The sequence below is a fragment of the Pipistrellus kuhlii genome, unplaced genomic scaffold, assembly GCF_014108245.1.
Source record: "Pipistrellus kuhlii isolate mPipKuh1 unplaced genomic scaffold, mPipKuh1.p scaffold_m20_p_37, whole genome shotgun sequence".
Classification (NCBI taxonomy): Eukaryota; Metazoa; Chordata; class Mammalia; order Chiroptera; family Vespertilionidae; genus Pipistrellus; species Pipistrellus kuhlii.
This window is the reverse complement of record NW_023425537.1, coordinates 3,048,333-3,068,980: the sequence shown is the minus strand read 5'-3', so window position 1 is coordinate 3,068,980 and position 20,648 is coordinate 3,048,333. Positions and strand designations below refer to the sequence as shown.

Below are 20,648 nucleotides of genomic sequence, written 5' to 3'. Positions count from 1 at the left end.
CTCCATTTAAAAATTTTATTTTCTACGGAAGACAAAGTGAATTAAAATGACTTTTTCATCTGCTCATTTAGATGTAAAAATGATAACTACCTGCTAAAATAAAGTTATGATTCTCATTTGTATGAATTAGAAAAATGCAAGATCATTTGAGAATTAGATGCTTTCTGATTGTATTCATTTGTGTTATTTGATAAAATAACTACTCTGTATGTTTTTACCTCGTCAAAGTTTGTGGAATTCAAGGCATTAGCAGTTCTCACTCTTTCCATATGAACATCTTCATCCTCCCCATCGGGCTCCTCTGGATTTTGGTGTACATCACTGCTTCTTGGAGAAATTCTGCAGTCAAAACCATCCATTAATAATTGATTTTGGGTTTTTATCCTCGTATCAAAAACACTGAATTCTTTAAATTTTGTACTTGAGTAGACTGGGTGATTAAAAACCTATCATAATCTCCCCTCAATACAGTGAAATCTCAACCCGCCTCCAAATGCAAATAAGATGCTTGATCTCCTATTAAGGTTAGCCATTTCTTTGGAATATGTGTCAGATTCACTAATTTTCCTCCATTCTAACTCTGTCCCTCATACTCTCTTCCTTCTCTTCTATTTTCCTTTAAACTAAATCTCTCATACTGATCTTAGAAGACTTTTTATAAGTCTTGTATTTTGGAAGTCTCCCATGCAACTGTTTGTAAGAGTTATTAATGAAACCGATGGGCAGTAAGATGCTTATGGTGGCATTATTGAATGATGGGAACAGTCTCAGCTTTTAAGTGCCATGAATAACTGAACCAGTCTATGGTCCACCAGTTGGACTTCTCACTACCACAGGAAAAGAGCACAGTTATTGCTGTCTTTGACCTATTGATCGTTCTATTCTTCCATTCTGGACAGAAAGCAGTCCATAGTTACTGTCAATCTATTCAAATTAACTGCTATTTAAACTGAATGAGCTGAATGTAACTTTACCTAGTGTTCCACTGCACAGTGTTAGAGAGAGTTCTTTAATATTCAATGTTTTAGGTCTGTTTGTTCCACTATTTATGATATTTGATTTAGGTACCTATATCTCTATTATTTGTATTGACATGTGGTCCCTTCCTCAGCCCCTTCTAGTTCTTAGCACTTCTTTGTTAATGGATTAATTTATGCATAAAATATTTAAAAACACTGATCACTGAAATAAAAAAATCAAATTTCATTTCTCCAGACCGAAAGAGGGGATCCTTTCTCATGGATATCTTTTCAAACTTCCATTCCAGACATCGAAGAATAAAAATCAAGAAGATAAGTTGAAGGAGAGGCTAGGAATAAAGAGATGCATAATTAGAAACACTAAAAGAAAATCGTTTCACATTAAAAGTGAGTTAGGAATAATTGGACTTCTACAAAGATGCATTTGGCAAAATCATTGCCAATTTCCAATAATCTATTCGTGAACTGTGAAACTAATAAATTCACTCTCAGTCTTGTTTACAAAAACATAGGAAACAAGTATAAAAATTGTGTGATACCATTACTTTAAATAATTTCCTCTAATAATTATACAGTGTCCTTAAAAATTGGGAAGCATATTATCTGGTTAGTTGATTTTTATAAAAAAAAAATTCTATTTTTACAAATAGGATATCTCTATGGGCTACAATTCTCCCCCCCCCCCCCATCAACTAGGGCTGCAAATACCTATATATCCACATTAAAAAAATTCTGCCATGTTTAAAGGAATTAAAATAGTTTAGTTAGTAAAATACATGATAAATTTTAAAGAAAAATGTGTTCTTACAATTAGGTATATCAAAAAGGGCTCTCCCTCAAATGAAGAAAACATGAAAAGCTGCAAAAAGAAGAACAATGGTTAAACACAAAAATTTTCGTTTTGTGAGTTTTTGCCATATAAAGTGAATTGGCCCATTTGAACAACCCTACTGGCACTCCCCCTGATGAGTACTGGCTAAGTGTCCATTCTACAGTGTGTAGTGAGGAGCTGTCTCCCTTCTTCCCAAGGTTTATGATCTATTGTGCTTTTATTTGAAGCAATAGGATTTAGCAATTATTCATCACCTGGTGAGAGAACCTTGGGGTCTGTTATGCTAGCCTCCCCAAACATTGAGAGAGAGGCAAGATTTAACTTTTATCACACAGTCCTTCATATACCTTCTAGTGCTCATTGCCCCTTTCATAAGTCTCTTTCCTTTCCTTTCTCTTCCCTATGGATATCTCTTAGCTCATATATTGCACCTTCCTTCCATAGGTAGAAAGAAGTATAGATATCAGTCAGCTAAAAAAAAAAAAAAAAAAAAAAAAAAAAAAAGGGGGGACTGAGAGCTTCTTTAGAATACTGAAATCCCTAAGATTAGGGACATTTCACTTGCCTTCTTGTAGAGCTAAGCATGCCCAAGAGTGTATAGAGCTCAAAATGAGTATGAAGGCTGTTTTATTTCTCCCCACCCATTATTCTTCCTCCCGCACATCAACTAGGGTCAACAATTCTATCACAGTTCAGCTGGAGCATATTGTTCTATCTGGAGAGAGAATCAGTTGGAAGCATGAAGTAGAAATCTTCAAATGTCACACATACTGAACATGTTGCAGTCCCAGCCCTAAGCAAAGTTTTCATGATTGGTTGTGAGTTTGAGGACACTGGAGCAGATGGTAGCATTACTTACATAAAAAGATAAGAACATACAGCTAATTAATATGGTTTGTGGTACTAAAAAGTTTATCAAAAACACCAAGTGATATTGAGGCAATTCCACCAAAGATATGGCCACCGAGAGAAAGGTGATCTAAAAAGGAAAAAAAAGAAAAAGAAAAGCATTTTAACCACTCTGAACATCAATAGATGCTCCAAATTAAGATGGCTCATCATGGAGATAGTCTTAACTTCCACTCCAACCCAGAAAACCAAGCTGAAATTAGCAGATCTTCATTGACATTGTCTCTTGATGATTTAGCCACATTCCTTCAGCCCGGAGGATCATGAATGAGACCTCACTGGGTAAATTTAGGATCTACTATGGAGACCATTTTAAATATAGAAAAGGAAAAGGTAGTGTATATTACTGTATTTTGGGAGGTAAAATTCAGAATGGTATATGAGCAACAATCATAGGTAAAAATGAAATTGAATTATAATAGGATTGCCCAGCGCCATGGCTCAGTGGTTGAGCATCTGACCTATGAACCAGGAGGTCACAGTTCAATTCCTAGTCTGGGCATGTGCCCAGAGGCTGGCTTAATTCCAGTATGGGATGTGTAGGCGGTAGAAAATCAATGGTTCTCTCTCATCATTGATGTTTCTATATCTCTTTATCCTCTCCCTTCCTTTTGAAATCAATAAAATAATATATATTTAAAAAATATCTAATAGGAATAAAGCAACAATAAAAGGATATCCGTTAACTATGCCAATGGAGAAATATAAGCATTTAAAAACCTGCAGTGGCTTAGTAGAAGTACTAAAACACAACATTCAGGGAGAAGAGAAAGTTATGAGTATGTCTGACCCTCTTAGACTTTTTCTTCTCTCTATGATGAAACATTTCTGTACTTCTAATTTCTCTCTGTTACAAACCGTCACTTTTATGACTTCCAGAATATTATTCCTAAAAGTGTGCATGTGATCATATTTCTATTCTGTATTATTAGCTTCCATGGTGTATCATGAGAATGAACAAGAGAGAGAAACATCAATTTGTTGTTCTACCCATTCATTGGTTGATTCTTCTATGTGCCCTGACTGGGTATCAAACCCACAACCTGGGCATATTGAATGATGCTCAAACTAACAGAGCTTCTGGCTAGGGCTGTAGAATAAAGTCTTGAGCCCATCATTTAAGGCCAGTCATGGTTCCTAAAATTATGTTCACTACAACTAGGACCAGGCTCAGGCTGCAGCCTGTTTTCTACCCATATTCATGTCAGATTATTACCAGTAGTTAGGGCTTTTCCCTATTCTGGACACTCTCCCTTTGGGTTTCTGTTCCTCTACTCTTTTCAATTTCTCCAAATGTGAAATCTTATTCTTCCTCAGGTTTCACTTCCCGAAGGAAACCTCTGTTCTTATTTTTATGAGTAACTGTCTCCCTTTTCTGGTTTTCAAGACCTATTTATTACTCAGTTGTGCTAGATTTTTTTTTAGCTATTTACTTTTAAAATATATATTTATTGATTTCAGAGAGAAAGGGGTAGGGAGAAAGAGATAGAAACATCAACGATGAGAGAGATTCATTGACTGGCTGCCTCCTGCATATCCCCTACTGAGGATCAAGCCTGCAACCTGGGCATATGCCCAGAATCAAACCCATTACCCTTCAGTCTACAGGCCAGCACTCTGTTCACTGAGCCAAACCAGATAGGGTGGTTGTGTTAGACTTTTAAGGATAGATGGTATCTGGGTAACTTTTGTCTTATCACTGTTTTAGGAATTGGCTGTTTACTCATCTGCTTACCATTTGAGCACTCTTTCAGTGTTAAAACTGTCAATGACAGGGAATTAGAATAGAGGCTTATAGATTACATATATTTTTCCTCCTAATTTAGATAAATTAAGCATCACTTTATGGAATTCTAAGTAAAGATTTGGAGAAGTTGCTTCTGGTTTTAACTAGGCTGGTTACAGTATTTGCATAACACCATGGAGATCTTTGGGGTTATTTTTCTTTCAGTAAAAAGAAAATACAGATGGTTCCCAGGTTTCCTTCTGTTAAATATATTATAGTGAGAAAAAATGTGGCCACTTTTAAAGAAAGACAGGGTAGAAATAGGGAGAGGAAAAGAGGCAGATTTTGAAAAGAATCCATATCTAAGGCAGGGAAACTTTAAATATGTTAAACTCTCATATTAATGTATTTTACCAACGGAAAATTTAAAGTACTTTATCAGAATCATACATTACATATTTAAAATACATGTTCAAAAGAAACATACTTACAACAAAGTAGATAAAAGACCAAATGTCACTATTTTTTCTCCCCTTGCGAAAAATGAATGAAATTACATATGTAAAGAAAATAAGGGATGTGGCAGAACCAATAGCACATGGGATCTGAAATAAACAGGATGTTATGTTTTAGTTAAAGACAAATGCAATCTAGGAAAACATTTTAGAATCAAAACATTGGCACAGCCCTAGGTCTTATAGTTATTAATAACTTGTGACCATGAGAATATCAATGAAAACAATTTGCATCCTCAAAGTTTCTACCTATGTCGTACAATGATATTTGCTCGATGAATATTGTAACTTACATGTACAATCTCACTTGCAAATTGAAATATAGGATCTCTGGGGCTTAACATCATATCCAGGGAATACATTAGTAGGAACAACAGCCAGTACAGTGGGACGTCCACCAATGCCTGTCCAAGCCAGTAAGCAGAGGGGAAGAGCCCGGAAATTCGAAGCTGGGACCACACTTTGTTCTGAGCAGAAGACAGCAAAAATACAGATGCTGTGTCAATGAGAGGTTTCAGAAAACGTGGGCTATACATGAGAACCCCAGTTTCTCCACCCCATCACAAACTCTGTATTGTCAGTCATTTTAACATGTACTCATTTTCCTTGGTGTGAAAAGGAATCTCATTGGGGTTATTTTCTGGATTACACATGATGTTAACCATCTTTTTTATGGAAGTATTTTCCATCTACATATCTTCTTTGGTAGGTCTCTGTTTTAATATTTTGCCCATCTTTGAAATCAGGTTATCTTCTATTACTGGGGTGTAAGAACTCTTTATATTGTTGACATAAATCTTTTGTTATGATGTGCATTGTGAATATTTCTCTCCCAGCCTACAGCTTTTTATTTGCTGATTGGTGTTTTACAAAGAACAAAAGGTTTGAACTTTGATGAAGGTCAGATATCATTTTTTTTTTGGTATGGTTTATGCTTCCTCTGTCCCAACTAAGAAATATTTGCCTACCAGAAGACCTATGATTCATTTCAAAATAATTTTGTTTATGGTGAGAACCGAGTGTCAAGAACATGTTTTTCACAACAGTATCAAGTTCTTCCCATACAATTTTTTTTCCTGAAAAGACCAACCTTACCCCATTTGAATTCCCTGGCAGTCTTATTGAAAATCAACTGATGATATATGTATGGGTTTATATATGAAATGTATATTCCATTTCATATATTTATATGATTATTCTTACTTAGTACAACACATTCTTACTCTAACTGTAGTAAGCCTTGAAGTCAGAAGCATAAATCTTCCAATTTTGTTTTTCTTTTTCAAAGTTATTTTATTTTCAGTTACTTGCATACTCATATACATTTTAGAATTATTCTGTAGACTCTATCTATACATTGATATTTCCACTTATAACACTTCCTTTCATTTTTACAACTTAGGATTTTTGTCTCAATTGGCTATCAAACTTGTATTGTTTACTTGTGTATAAATCGCCTCTTGAAAAATCCTGTAATTATTTTACATTCATTATATGATCATACAAAGTAAGGGAAGTTTCAGTTACTCATCATTACCGTATAATCATTGATGCTGCTCATGGCAATATAAGGAGCACAGCCGGATGACATTAACAGCCAGAATATGGAAGGCATCATGAATAAAACTGGACGATCCATTTCCTTTTGAAAAGGCAAAGAATATGATGAGTTGCATGAACAAATTTGAAATTAATTAAAAAAATTAAACAGCCTTTGTATAACCCTGCCTTACATCCATTTTGTTACCAAACTCTTTACTATTCATCCAGGCTTGAAGCTTGATTTTTGACTTGATACCCACATGTATGGATAAGGAAAGAGCTAGTCACAGAGCTGCATGATTTCACTTTAATTTCTTCATGTTCTCTTTGAAAATATAGTTTTTTAGTTCTATTTACATTTAAAAAAAATCAAAGCTCTAAAAAATTACATTGATTTCCCAAAGCCACAGAACTTGCATGAATCCAAATGCTAGTTTACCTTGCAGATGTTTACTCAATAAGAATAAAATCCACCGAAACCGGTTTGGCTCAGTGGATAGAGCATCAGCCTGCGGACTGAAAAGTCCCAGGTTCGATTCCAGTCAAGGGCATGTACCTTGGTTTCGGGCATATCCCCAGTGGGGGCTGTGCAGGAGGCAGTTGGTTGATGTTTCTCTCTCATCGATGTTTCTAGCTCTCTATCCCTCTCCCTTCCTCTCTTTAAAAAATAAAAAAAAAAAAAAAAAAAACCAGAAAAAAAAAAAGAATAAAATCCCAGCCATCCAGAAGATACCTGATGGAGGAGAGTCAAAAAGTACATACTTACCTTGAAAGATGTTCTTCTTCCAGTTTGGATATGTGCTGATGATTTAGCCATTCTAAGTAGCCCATTACTAACAATATCTATAAGAACTGGGAAGCAATTCAGTCTCTTGGTATTGCACGCTAATGAAAAATTATAATTCTAAAATAGAAAAAGCAAGGTTATAAATTTTCAGAGATCTTCATTTTTTTTTGTAAAAAAGTAAACATTCAATATTTTAATTAAAAATCATGTTTTAAAAATAGTGCTAAATAATCTGAACAAAAACAAAATTGTGTTAAATAAACCTAAACATGTATAATAGGCGGTATCTGGCTTTCAGGACACCAGGTGTCTGGCTTATGGCTAGAATCAAATATTACCATTGTTTAAAAATAAAACAGAAGCCAAAACCGGTTTGGCTCAGTGGATAGAGCGTCGGTCTGCGGACTGAAAGGTCCCAGGTTCGATTCCGGTCAAGGGCATGTACATTGGTTGTAGGCACATCCCCAGTAGGGGGTGTGCAAGAGGCAGCTGGTCGATGTTTCTGTCTCATCGACGTTTCTAGCTCTCTATCTCTCTCCCTTCCTCCTCTCTGTAAAATATCAATAAAATATATTAAAAAAATAAATAAAAATAAAACAGAAGTTTCAGCACATATGAATTAGAAAATCCTTGAGAGGAAATACTTATTTTTTGGACTTAAATATGTTCTTGATGGTGGGTATTGTATAGTATTTATTTTGCTAATGCACACAGTCTGTGTTGGTAGACAATGATTAATATATGAAGTATTTATCACTCTAATGAGTACAATTACCTAAGTAATGAAAGCAGTACTCCTGTATTTGTTTCTAGTTTGGTTTCCTAAATTGAAGGCCAGAGTATATAGATAATTTATTAGCTTTGCACACCTTTAGGATAATTTCTTAAATGGAGACCAGCATACCTTGTTGTGACCAGACACTATGATGGCTCCATTATAAGATGGATCATCTAGGCCACTTCTATTTCCAGAAGCATCCACTTCCAAAGCTATGTTCTGACGCTCCACGGAATGTATAAAGTCATCAATGCTTGCCCCTAAATTGTAGTTTAATGTATTAGGAATCTCAAAACTAAGAAAATCAACGTCAACCTGTACAGTGAAATGAAAATTAATGGCCTCATGTAATATTAACTGTGAGGATATTTTCCTACATAGTAACATGCTTGCTACTGTGAATTTAAAAATCAACTCACTTCTATGGATTTTACTTAATAATATATTTATTAACTTATGATCACTGTCATATGGTGCATATGGAATAGACTTTTTTTCCAAGAAGATTTCAATGAGTAGCTATGCCAAGATAGTTTTAATGACATAGGTAATCTCTACTAATTAATCACCAAATTGGCTAAATTTCACTTCACTATCACTAGATTGTTAATTGATTTTCAAAATGTTTCTTGATAAAAGAAGACACTTGTTGAATGGCTATGTAAAGAGCTCTATGGACTTTCTCCCCAGAAAAACAACCATTACTTGTAAAAATTACTAAAAAAAACCCAACAAGTTGAATTTTTAAAAAATTATTTTAAAGACATACAGAAAACGAAAAAAAAATTATGCTAAATTTGTGTAAGAGCACTAAGAAATTGTAATGAAGACCTATACCTTTACAATTCTTCCTGATTGGCATAATAAAAGCTCCCCTCTGAATGGATTAGAGAAGGATTCAGGAATTCTACCTCTTCAAGCCCAGTCTTCCAGGGAGCAATTGTGATGAGGATGATTGAGAAACACTTGTCCATAAATTAGAACTTCCACCTTATGGGTAAGAAGAGAACTCCAGATCTCTTTGCCTCCCCCCCCCCCCCCCCCAATTCTGGTGGTCTCAAGCTTCTGCAACATAAAGCTGAAGGGAATGGGAAAGTTTGGTGGCCTGACCCTCCCAGGAAGATATCTATTGAAGTTGCATCCCTTCCTCACACCACACACAAAAATGAACTAAAAATGTACCACAGACCCAAATGTAAGAACTGAAAGTATAAAAGCCTTAAAAGAAAATATACTGTAGGAATAAATTTTTGTGATCTTACATTAGGCAAAGCCTACAAAAATATATCATCAAAAGCACAGGCAAGGGAAAAAATAAGTTTGACTTCATAAAAATTAAAGCATTATGCCTCAAAGGATACCAATAACAAAGTGAAAAGATGATCTATGGGTGAATTAAATATTTACAATATAGTTACAGTTGATTCTTATTATTCTCAGTAGTTATGTACTTTACTTCTATAGTCACTAGAAGGTTATCATAAACACTGAATTAGTGAATACTGGATCAGTGCTTATAGGGGAAACACAGGTTTAGGTTTCTGTAAGTTCTGGTCTTTAACCAAATCAGTACATTGGTTTATTTTATATATATATATATGTTTCTGTATATTCACTGTTGATTCATTAACCTTGATCTCACAGCCAACAGCTTTATAATGCATGCTTTAACAAAGCTAATCTAACACACATATTTTCTTTGTAAGGTACATCACAGCCTTCTTTACTTAGGAACATTAGATAGCACTTCAGCACTACAATTGGGAGGCATTTTACTTTATTTTTTAATAATTTTTTTTTGTGTGTGTAGAAATTGGAATCCTCACAAAATGCTAGTGCAAATGTAAATTGATGAAGTCACTATAAAAATACTTTTACAGTTCCTCAAAAGATTAACAATAGTCACTATGTAACACAATTCCACTCCTAGGTTTATATCCCAAAGCAATGAATAAAAATACCTTCACTTAAAATCTAGTACATGGATTTTTATAACAGCATTATTCATAATTGCCAATTATTGAAAAAAAACCCCAAAATATAAGCCCTCTGATGAATAATAAAATGTGGTATATCCATTTAATAGAACATTATTCAACAATTTAAAAAATGAAGTATTGACACACAACATAGCTGAACCTTGAAAACATCATGCTAACTGAAAAAGTCTGTCACAAAAGATCATATATATATATATATATATATATATATATATATATATATAAAGAGAGAGAGAGAGAGAGTATGAACCTACTCATATTAAATGTCTAGAGTAGCATATTCATAGAAATAGAAAATAAATTTATGATTGATCAGAGCTAGGGGCAGAGTGAATGGAAATGATTACTAATGATATGGGATTTCTTTTTGAGATGACAATATTCTGAAATGAATTATATTAAAGATTATACAATTCTGTGAATACATTAACAACCATTAAACTGCACATTTTAAATGAATCAATATGGCATTTGAATTATATTTCAAGCTATTAAAATGTGTTTTGGGGTATAAACTTTTTTATTTTGCAAAATGTCATCAGATAATTTATTGTTCCTTGACAAATGCTTTCTTAATTCCTGCTCTATTTTGGTCTTGCATATTCATCATCCCAAGCCTCATAAATTTTTCTGAACACCTGCTGAAGAAGTAAAAAGCTCATTTTTTCCTTTCATGTTTATGTTGTCCAAGTAATACTCTGAACAGTGAATGTATTGGAGATGAAGTATTCAGCATGTTATTACCTGTATTGTTGATGATTAATAACTGAGTAAAAGGATCATGCGGTGGTTGTCCAGGAGCAAGGAAGTATAAATGGGGAGAAATTTCCCACGTGTAAGTGCCACCATATGTTTTCACGTTGATGTACTCCCACAGCATAGGAAAAATTCCAATTCCCAGAATCAATAGCCTACACAGAAGAAAATTGCCAGTGTGAATGCACAGTCATGCCCTAACCTTTTAAAAATGGTCTAGGCAGATTCTAATTAAATGAGATCAAGAAATTATGAAAACTAAACATATAGCCCTCTGACTCAGATACTGAGTACCTTATCCTTTTCCTACCTCTCAGTTAGAGAAGATAAATTGTATTTATCCTTTTGTTCATTTCTCTTGTTCCTCTCTGGCCATGAGCTACCCTGTACGCTATCATGTGACATGTGTCCTTAAACTCTGTGTCCAGATTCTGCCTCTTCCTGGAATTCCAGTGAGAGGTTCATTCACCAACACATTATACTCAAATTTCTTCATGGCCAATCCTTTTCACTTAGTCCTGTGATGACTGCATGATTTCTTGGATTTCCAGGCTCAAGTTTTCAATTATTTTTTACTCTTTATTTCCCCATGCTCTCCATTTCAAGTAAGTTGAAAATTTTTATTATATTTTCATGATATCTTAGTTTGAAACATTTATCCATTCCTAATTTCTAATTTTGTGATACATCTTGTTGCAATTCTTGCTAAAGGACTGGCATCTCTCGAGACATTGTTATATGCTGTTGCCAGACTAAGCTTAAAGATTTTGTTAAATCATGCTCATCTCCTAGTCAAATATTCTCAGTGAATTCTCATTACTTATTGATTTAACAAGTACTTGTTGAGATTCTATTAAGTGCCAACCCTCCAATTTTTTGATGCTTAATCAATGTATTCACAGACAAGGCACTGACTGATAGCCAAAATCCCTTGGACACTTAATCATGTTACTGAGAGGTGACATGATTCTTAGGAGCAGGGAGGCACCCATTATGCACGCAGTATGTATGGAGAGTGAGCTACCATCACTTAAGAGCGCTGGAGGGAAGTTAGGCCCTCTATGTTAGAGCCAGTAGGACATAATGGGAGAGTTAGGATTTCTAGGGCTGAGTCAGTAGCATGACTAGGTAACAACTAAAATGAGACATTGGCATATAGACACTGGGAAATATCTACATCCCAATGTTTTTGTCACCTGCCATAGAAAATTTAAAGGAGAGCAAATAGCTCTAACTGGTTTGGCTCAGTAGATAGAGCACCAGCCCTCAGACTGAAGGGCCCCAGGTTCCATTCCAATCAAGGGCATGCACCTCAGTTGCAAGCTTGATCACTGATTGGGGTGAGTGCGGGAGGCAACCAATTGATGTGTTTCTCTTACATTGATGTTTCTCTCTCTCTGTCTTCCTCCCTTCTACTCTAAGTCAATGGAAAAAATATCCTCAGGTGAGGATTAACACACACACACACACACACACACACACACACACACAAATATATATATATATATATATATATATATATATATATATATATATATATATATATATATATATATATATATATATATAAAATAAATAAATATATATATAAACGAATGAGAGCAAATATTATAGGAAAACTTTTCTCCTAAAATTAGCTCTGAGACTTTATAAATTCCACTTGCTAGTCTGCTAGTAGATAAAAACTAGGCCCATGAACTAGATTGAGGGTTAAAGTTTATCCAGTTTGCAGATGCAGACATGTATTTTTATTTTTTGTTTGTTTTCTCTAGTCTTTAGGCCTTAATATTTTTTAATGCATCGACTGCACAAAAGCTACGGCATTCTTATACTCACAGTGATAAAAGAGATTTTCTTTCATGCTTTAGCTTTAAGAAGCGGACCCTTGCAATTGCACGGATTTGCTGTCCCCACAGAGCCATGCCACCTACTGTTTCTTTCATCTCACTAAGTGAAGAGAGAACTTGTTCCATCTCAACAAATCTTTCTGTGTCTCCAGCTCCTTCTGCTTGTACTTCTCCAGATGTCGCAAAACCTGCAAAACACAAAATAAGTAATGCATGAAAAGCCCACTTCAGATGGACTTTACTGAGCTTACTATAGGCATTTGTTATACCAAAGACATCACAGATAACATCCACTCATAGTGTAGGCACTTGAATAAAAGGACTAGGAAGAAAATCTTAGATGGACACAGACAATGTATTAAAGAGGTTAAGATAAGTATGCAAGATCATCATAGTACCTAAAATCTTCCCAAATGTGATGAAAAACTCTAATCTTCACATATATACCACATAGAATAAACAGAAGGAGGTCCACACCTGAAGACGTAGTTGAATTGTCAAAGCCAAAGACAGAAAGCAGCAGGAGAAAAACAACTCATCATACAAAGAAATCCTCAATAAGATCAGGAGCTGACTTCTCATCAGAAACCACGGAGACCAACAGGCAGCATGATGACTCATTCAAAGTGCTTAGAGAGAGATTTAGAATAAGTGTTTCATCTGAAATTGCTCTTGGAAAATGGGATTCAATGAGGGCTATGAGCCTTGGATAGGAGAAAATGGGCCATTTTTAATATCAAGGCAATATTGGTAGTGGAGGTAACCTTAATGTATTCTTGTCCAAAATGGCCTTAATCATGGAATCCCACATGTTGTAATCATGTTTTTGAATCATGTTATTGGAATAGTATTTTATTTATTTATTTATTTATTTATTTATTTATTTATTTGAGAGAAGAGGAAAGACACACACACACACACACACACACACACACACAGAGAGAGAGAGAGAGAGAGAGAGAGAGAGAGAGAGAGAGAGAGAGAGAGAGAGATGTTGTTCCAGTTATCTTTGCATTCATTGATTGATTTTTGTATGTGTCCTGACTAGGGGGATCCATCCTGCAATCTTGTGTATCAAGATGATGTTCTGGAGGAGAATCCAAGATGGCTGCTCAGGTAGGCACCTAGCTGCAGCAGCACGCAACAATTTCAATAAAATACAACTAAAATATAAAATGGGCATTACCCAGAACTACAGGAAAGTCGACTGACTGGAAATTCTACAACAAGAAGCAAGGAGAAAACCAGAAGGAAGCGCGGAGGAGCTGTAAAAGCCTAAGGTACAGAGACACGCGGCGTGCATGGAGAGGACAGAGCTGGAGAGGAGGGCGGCTGAGCGCCTGGCTGGCGTTCCCTAGCGGGAAGGAGACAAACGCTCCGACTGTGCTGGGCCCCAGACCCAACTGCTCTGAACCCCATTTCTAGGCCAGACTCCGGGACCCAGGCTCATCCAGAGGGAGCTGGGCTGTAAGGCAGAACCCAGGGGAGCAGCGAAAGGATGTCCCGGTGGTGCGCACATTGTGTGCAGAGAAGGGACGGTCGGCTGTGCCGTGGGATTGACCTGGCGGGAAGGAGACAGGGGCTCCAGACTGCTCTGAACGCCACCTCCAACTCCACTTCAAACTGAACTGAACCCCAATACCGGGCTCATTGGGGGAGAGCATAGACTGTTTGGTAGCAGGCGAAAATCGAGGGCACCTTCCTCTCAGAGGCACTAGCAACGAATACTGAATGACCCTGAGACCCAGGAGTCGCATAGGGCGGGGTGGATGGAAGCCAAAGCTGTAGGCTCCACCCTGAAACCCCACCCCATCAGAAAAGCTGCCTGCAAAAATGCCTAAACCAAATCACAAACGAAAGAAATGGAGGACAAAAAGCGACTGGATATAGAGTTCAAAACCACACTTATAAGGTTTTTCAAGAGTTTCCTAGAAAAGGCTGATAAAATAAATGAGACTTATGAGGATATGAAAAGGGATCAACAAGAAATAAAGAATACATTGTCTGAAATAAAAAATATTATACAGAGTCCTAAAAACAGAATAGAAGATCGCAAGAATCAAGTCAAAGATTTGGAACATAAAGAGCCAGAAGACACTCCTCTGCAGAAGCTAGAAGGCAAGAGAATCCAGAAAATTGAAGATAATGTAAGAAACCTCTGGGACAACTTCAAACGATCCAACATCAGAATTATGGGGGTCCCAGAAGATGAGAGAGAGCAAGATATTGAAAACATACTGAAAGAAATAGTGACAGAAAACTTCCCCCACCTGGTGAAAGAATTGGACTTACAAGTCCAGGAAGCACACACAGAACTCCAAATAAAAGGAATCCAAATAGGACCACACCAAGACAAATCATAATTAAGATTCCAAGAGCAAAAGACAAAGAGAGAATATTAAAAGCAGCAAGAGCTAAGCAGGTAGTTACTTATTATATAAAGGAGCACCTATACGATTGTCAGCTGATTTCTCAACAGAAACCATGCAGGCCAGACGGGAATGGCAAGAAATATTCAAGGTGATGAATAGTAAGAACCTACAGCCAAAGATAATCTATCCAGCAAAGCTATCACTCAGATTCGAAGGTCAGATAAACAGCTTCACTAATAAAAAAAAGCTAAAGGAGTTCATCACCACCAAACCAGAATTATATGAATTGCTGAAGGGGGTTCTTTCAGAAGAGAAAGTAAATAAAGACAAAAATTATGAACAACAAATACGTAATTATCAACAAGTGAATCTAAAAACCAAGGAAATTAAAAAAAAAATCTGATGAACAATGTTAACTGTTGAATATAATAGAATCAGAGGTATGGAAGGGGAGTGAACTAATGATTCTTGGGGAAAAGGGGAGAGGGAGATGTGGGAAGAGACTGAACATAAACTGTGCACTTATGGATGAGGACAATGTGGGGTGGGGAAAGGCCAGAGGGTGGGGTGGGAAGGGGGGGGAAGGAACATTTGTAATAATATGAACAATAAAACTTTATTTAAAAAAAAAAGATGATGTTCTAAGCAACTGAGCTACTCGGCAAGGGCCTGGAATGGTGTCTTCTTGAAGAATATACTGGATTAGGTGTTATGAATACACTTATATGATCATTTTCAATCATTTTACTTACCTGGTTCATCAATGGTTGATTTTCCTTCTAGTTTCAGGAACACCTCATTCAAGGTTGTCATGGAAACACCATAATTCTCAATTCCCAAGTCAGGATAGCGATCAAGATTCTCATAAAGTTCTAAAAAACAAACAAACACATACACAATAGCAAATTAAAACAAGCATACTACATCAATTAGAATATATTTCCCATTGTAGATAAAAGTCTAGTTATTCTTACCTCATTTTTTAAATACCTGAACACATTGTATGCTCTTAATAAATGTTAGTTACAGTATTTATCATTGATATTATTTTTATAAATAACATTTATGTATTCCATTTTATGATATTCTTGTACATTACCTGGAAATTTATTTGTTCTTTCCAAGGGCAATGTATAGACAAGTTTTCCTTCACTTTTTGCTGATAATTTGGCTTCAGGGATGTGCTTTTTAACAATGGAAGTTATTTTTTCTTGAACACACATTCCATTCAATTGCAAACTGGTGATAAAATATAGATCTGTGTTATTTGACATTATTCTCCAATTGCATGAAGAAAATTACTTGTCTCTAGGAGACAAAGAAAAATTAAATAAGAACTAATGAAAAAAATAGGTCATCCAAACATGAAATAAGAGGTAAAAAAATCAGGTTATATGCAATCCCTACCCCCTAAAATAAAAGATTGAAATACAATAATGTTAAGCATCTTATCTCTGAATCAATCAACAAATAACAGAATATGCCACTATATAAAAATAATAATAAAATAAAATGGAGAGGATGGACAAGAGAGAAAGAATAAGAGAGAAGAGGAGGAGCTGGGCAAAGAGAAGAAACAAGGAGTCTGCTTCAGAGACTGTTAAAACCCTGGGCGAGAGATGATGAGGTTGTGAAATACTATGTCAGTTGAGAAAGTTCCCTTAATACATACCTTTCTTACTAAATAATGTGTTATGGATATATTTTCTATCACATTTATCTAAGCTTTTTTTGTTATCTTATATTCTCAATCTCTAAAATCTGCCAATCAATAGCTCATATACTATATACTCCATATATCACTATGTTTATTTTTAATCTCTGATCTCTCTATATCTGGCTATACATCTCCTTATTTTATTTGTGTATATGTGTATGTATGTATATATTAACATTTGTTCTGTGCTGCAATGTGTTGCTTCAAGCATCATGCCTTGCTTTAGCCCATTTCTCATTCTCGGCCTCCTCAAGTGGCCGTACCTTAAGTGATACCCAATCCCCCATTTCTTCTTTAGAAACAGACTTGAGCCTGCACACTTCAGCTTCCCTTTGGAGAGAAACACTTTCCTGTCTGAAAGGGAAGAAGCAAAGAAGAAAGTTTGTTAGGAATTTGACCGTTCTTTCCCAAATAGATAATTGTCTGCATGATACAACTCTTATTCAGGAGCTTCTATTATTTTCAAATACAGGGCTACATCAAGATTCTTTGAAATAGACACATTTTAATATTACTTATGTACTTTAGAATGTTTTTCCTTCCAGCCAGTCAGAGAGGTTATGCGGATAAATCTTTGAATATAGAGGATCATCGCATTATACATTTTAATAGGACACTCTATCCACTGAGCTAAACCAGTTTCGGCAGGACCATTGCCTTTGAATATAGACTCTTCCTTCAAAATAAGTGGGTTTCCTGGAAGATCATACCTGCATGAAATCAAAGGATACAAAATCCTAGGAGATACACAGAAGTGGTTGGGAATAAGACTCTTGGGCCAGTTCATACCATTGCCAGGTGTTCCAATGGCTGGATATAGCTGGATGACCAGGTTACAAAATAGAACTGCTGAGCATGTAATCCATATTTCTCAAATTTCATAAAGAATTCATCGTGATACTTAAAGCAAACCAGCACTTACCAGCCAGGATGTCAGCCTCATCCATGAACTGGGTACTGAACACGATCACACGGCCCATTTTCCGCTCCTTCAACAAGCTCCACACTTGATGCCTTGAAAAGGGATCCAACCCAGCAGTCGGTTCATCCAATAGGAAAATCTACAGTGGAGCGGGGGGTGGGGGGGGTGTATATATAAAAGGGTCTTTTCAATAAAGTGTGTAGTTCTTCCAGAAAACACAATAAAACAATATTATTTAGGTTTCAAAGGGCATTGTGGTTAGGATTTTGTTCTTATATATAACTAGAGGTCCGGTGCAGGAAATTCATGCACAGAGGTTTGTATCTCTCAGCCCAGCCTGCACTATCTCTAATCTGGGATCCCTCAAGGGATGTCCAACTGCCCATATAGGCCTGATCCAGGTAGAATTGGGCCTTAACGGGAAGTCAGACTTCCCTCTCACAATCTAGGACTGCTGGCTCCCAACTGCTCGCCTGCCTGCCTTCCTGATTGCCCCTAACAGCTTCTGCCTGCCAGCTGATCACCCCCTAACCACTACCCTACCAGCCTGATTGATACCTAACTGCTCCTCTGCCAGCCTGTTTGCCCCTAACTGCCCTCTCCCGCAGGCCTTGTCACCCTTAACTGTCCTCCCTTGCAGGCCTGGTCTCTCCCAACTGTTCTCCGCTGCTGGCCATCTTGTGGCGGCCAGATTGTGTCCACATTGGGCAGCTAACTTGTGTGCTGGAGTGATGGTCAATTTGCATATTACTATTTTATTAGATAGAATAGAGGCCTGTTCCACATGTGGGGGCCAGCTGTTTTGCCCTGAAGGGTGTCCCAGATCAGGGTGGGGATTCAATTGGGGCATGGGGCAACCTGGGTGAGGGGCCTGTGGTGGTTTGTAGACCAGCCATGCCCCCCCAGCGACCAAAGCGGAGGCCCTGCTATCTGGGATTTATTTATCTTTTATAATTGAAACTTTATAGCCTTGAGTGGAGCCCTGGACTGGCCAGGGTGTGCAGAAAGCTTGGCTTCCTCCATTGCCCAGGAAACCCAAGCCCCCTGCTCGCTCTGTGGCCACAGCCATCGTGGGTGGGTTAATTGGCATACTTGCTCCTGATTGGCTGGTGGGCATGGCTTGTGGATGTGGCAGATTGAAGGTTAATTTGAATATTACTCTTTTATTAGATAGGATGTCCCATCATAAATATTTTATCACAGATGTCCTTTGCAAATAAAAGTTTGGAACTACTACCAAAAGTTTTAATTTTAAAAATTTTAATCCATCTCTAAATCTCATTTTATTTACCTGAGGATCTCCTAAAATGGCAATCCCAAAAGTGAGTTTTCTTTTCTGTCCACCACTTAAGTTTTGAGCAATGATGTCTTCAATATTGTCCATTTGCAATTCCAGCACAACTCTTTGTATCTAACAAAATGACAACATTTGTGTCATGATACAAGATTCCTTTCTTTTTTATTTTTACATTGACAAATACAAGTCAGAAAAGTATAATGGTTAAAAGCATACATTCTGAGCCAGACTGACTCGATTTGAATGCCACTTCACATTAACTAGCTGCGTAGTCTTGGTCAAGTTACTTGCTCTCTTGAACATCAGTTTCCACATATGTAAAAATGGAAATAATAATAGCACCTATCTTATAGAGTTGTTATGGGAAATAAATGAATTAGTATATTTAAAGTTAGGGATAATGTTTCACATATAAATTATACATAAATGTTATTTAACCACTTAACAGATAAATTAGATTTTTTTGGCCCAACTTTCATAGAATGATTTTGCTCAAAGATAATTTAATGAAATGCATTCGAACTCAGAGCAAATAGACTTCACGTTCTCATTTTGACTAATACATTAGTTCTGATATATTTATGTACCTCTTGTTCCACTTCCTGTGGTGGAATCCCTTTTATCTTAGCAAAGAGTCTGAGATTTTCTCTCACGGTGAGGTAGTCAAATTGCACGTTGAATTGTGGGCAAACTCCAGTGAGCTTGCTGATATTTTCTAAATCAGCCATTTCTGAAAGTTTATTACTATATATAGTGACTGAACCTATAACAAAGATATTAAAAGTTAACATCAGACTATACTTAAATTAAGGTATCTTTCTGAATGAAAAGTCACTATTGAGTTATTTACAATATATGGTTTTATCTTCAAGATTTATACAACTCAGGCATTGTGAACTTAAATTTAAGTAGTGTGGTGTATGGGTAGGAACAAGGTTCCTTCTGCAGATTTTTCCATTAAGTTGTAGTCTATTTATTCTCTCCTCATAGTTAGGTACAGTTCTATGATAAGTGGTATATAAGCAGGGATTGCAAAGTGCCTCCACCCTAGGGTTGCCCTCTCTTTGCTCCTGGAGTCATGGGCATCACGGGATGAAGAATCCCTAACTAGCTTCCTAGGGGATGTAGAAAGAGAAGTGCTGTGGTCCTAACTAGAGCCCCACATGTGTGAGTAAGGCTATGCTAAAGCGTCTGCCCCCAGCTATTTTAATCCAGATAGAAAAACCACCAACCAACCCACAGAATCTTGAGACATAAGAAAACATTTTTATTTTAAGCTATTAGTTTTGGGAATGCTTGTTGTGCAGCAAAAGCTAACAGATACAAGTTGGAATGTCAAAGGGACATGTAAATAATGATCACGAAATAATAAAATTTCATATATACCAATTAAGTATTGCATACCTCTTTAGAATACTATAAATTAACTTCCGTTTTTCCCTGGTAATCTGTGTTTGTGATTAATGATCACAAGAACTTATTATTGTCAGCCTGCCTTTGGGGGAAAAAGAACAATCTTACCTTGGGTGGGAATAGATAACCCACTAAGAATGTTTAATAGTGTTGTTTTTCCAGCTCCACTGTGACCAAGTACTGCAGTGATTTGGCCTTCATATATGTCAAATGCCAGATCTAGGAAGAAAAAAGAAAAGGAAAGAAGGCTGGGGG

At 36.4% G+C, this 20,648-nt stretch overlaps 1 protein-coding gene across 6 annotated transcripts in view; it reads right to left on the bottom strand.

The window, feature by feature from the left end:
- The window catches only part of ABCA9 (ATP binding cassette subfamily A member 9), a 153,042-nt gene that overhangs the window by 9,004 nt on the left and 123,390 nt on the right, over positions 1-20,648 (bottom strand). For 5 of the 6 annotated variants that reach the window (XR_006739589.1, XM_045570769.1, XM_045570768.1 and 2 more), the window contains 18 exons: positions 20,502-20,612; positions 19,568-19,743; positions 18,975-19,094; positions 17,684-17,822; positions 17,025-17,115; positions 16,144-16,283; positions 15,797-15,916; positions 12,662-12,860; positions 10,814-10,980; positions 8,196-8,329; positions 7,271-7,408; positions 6,500-6,604; positions 5,256-5,429; positions 4,939-5,052; positions 2,672-2,791; positions 1,789-1,839; positions 1,218-1,309; positions 219-339 (listed from right to left, as the gene is read on the bottom strand). Coding sequence is in view for 5 of the 6 variants with exons in the window: in XM_045570769.1 (XP_045426725.1) it covers positions 219-339; positions 1,218-1,309; positions 1,789-1,839; positions 2,672-2,791; positions 4,939-5,052; positions 5,256-5,429; positions 6,500-6,604; positions 7,271-7,408; positions 8,196-8,329; positions 10,814-10,980; positions 12,662-12,860; positions 15,797-15,916; positions 16,144-16,283; positions 17,025-17,115; positions 17,684-17,822; positions 18,975-19,094; positions 19,568-19,743; positions 20,502-20,612 (2,312 nt within the window). In the remaining variant the exon portion in view is untranslated. Of the gene's footprint in view, positions 1-218; positions 340-1,217; positions 1,310-1,788; positions 1,840-2,671; positions 2,792-4,938; positions 5,058-5,255; positions 5,430-6,499; positions 6,605-7,270; positions 7,409-8,195; positions 8,330-10,813; positions 10,981-12,661; positions 12,861-15,796; positions 15,917-16,143; positions 16,284-17,024; positions 17,116-17,683; positions 17,823-18,974; positions 19,095-19,567; positions 19,744-20,501; positions 20,613-20,648 lie in introns of all 6 variants that reach the window. The other variant, XM_045570767.1, reaches the window with a different exon arrangement.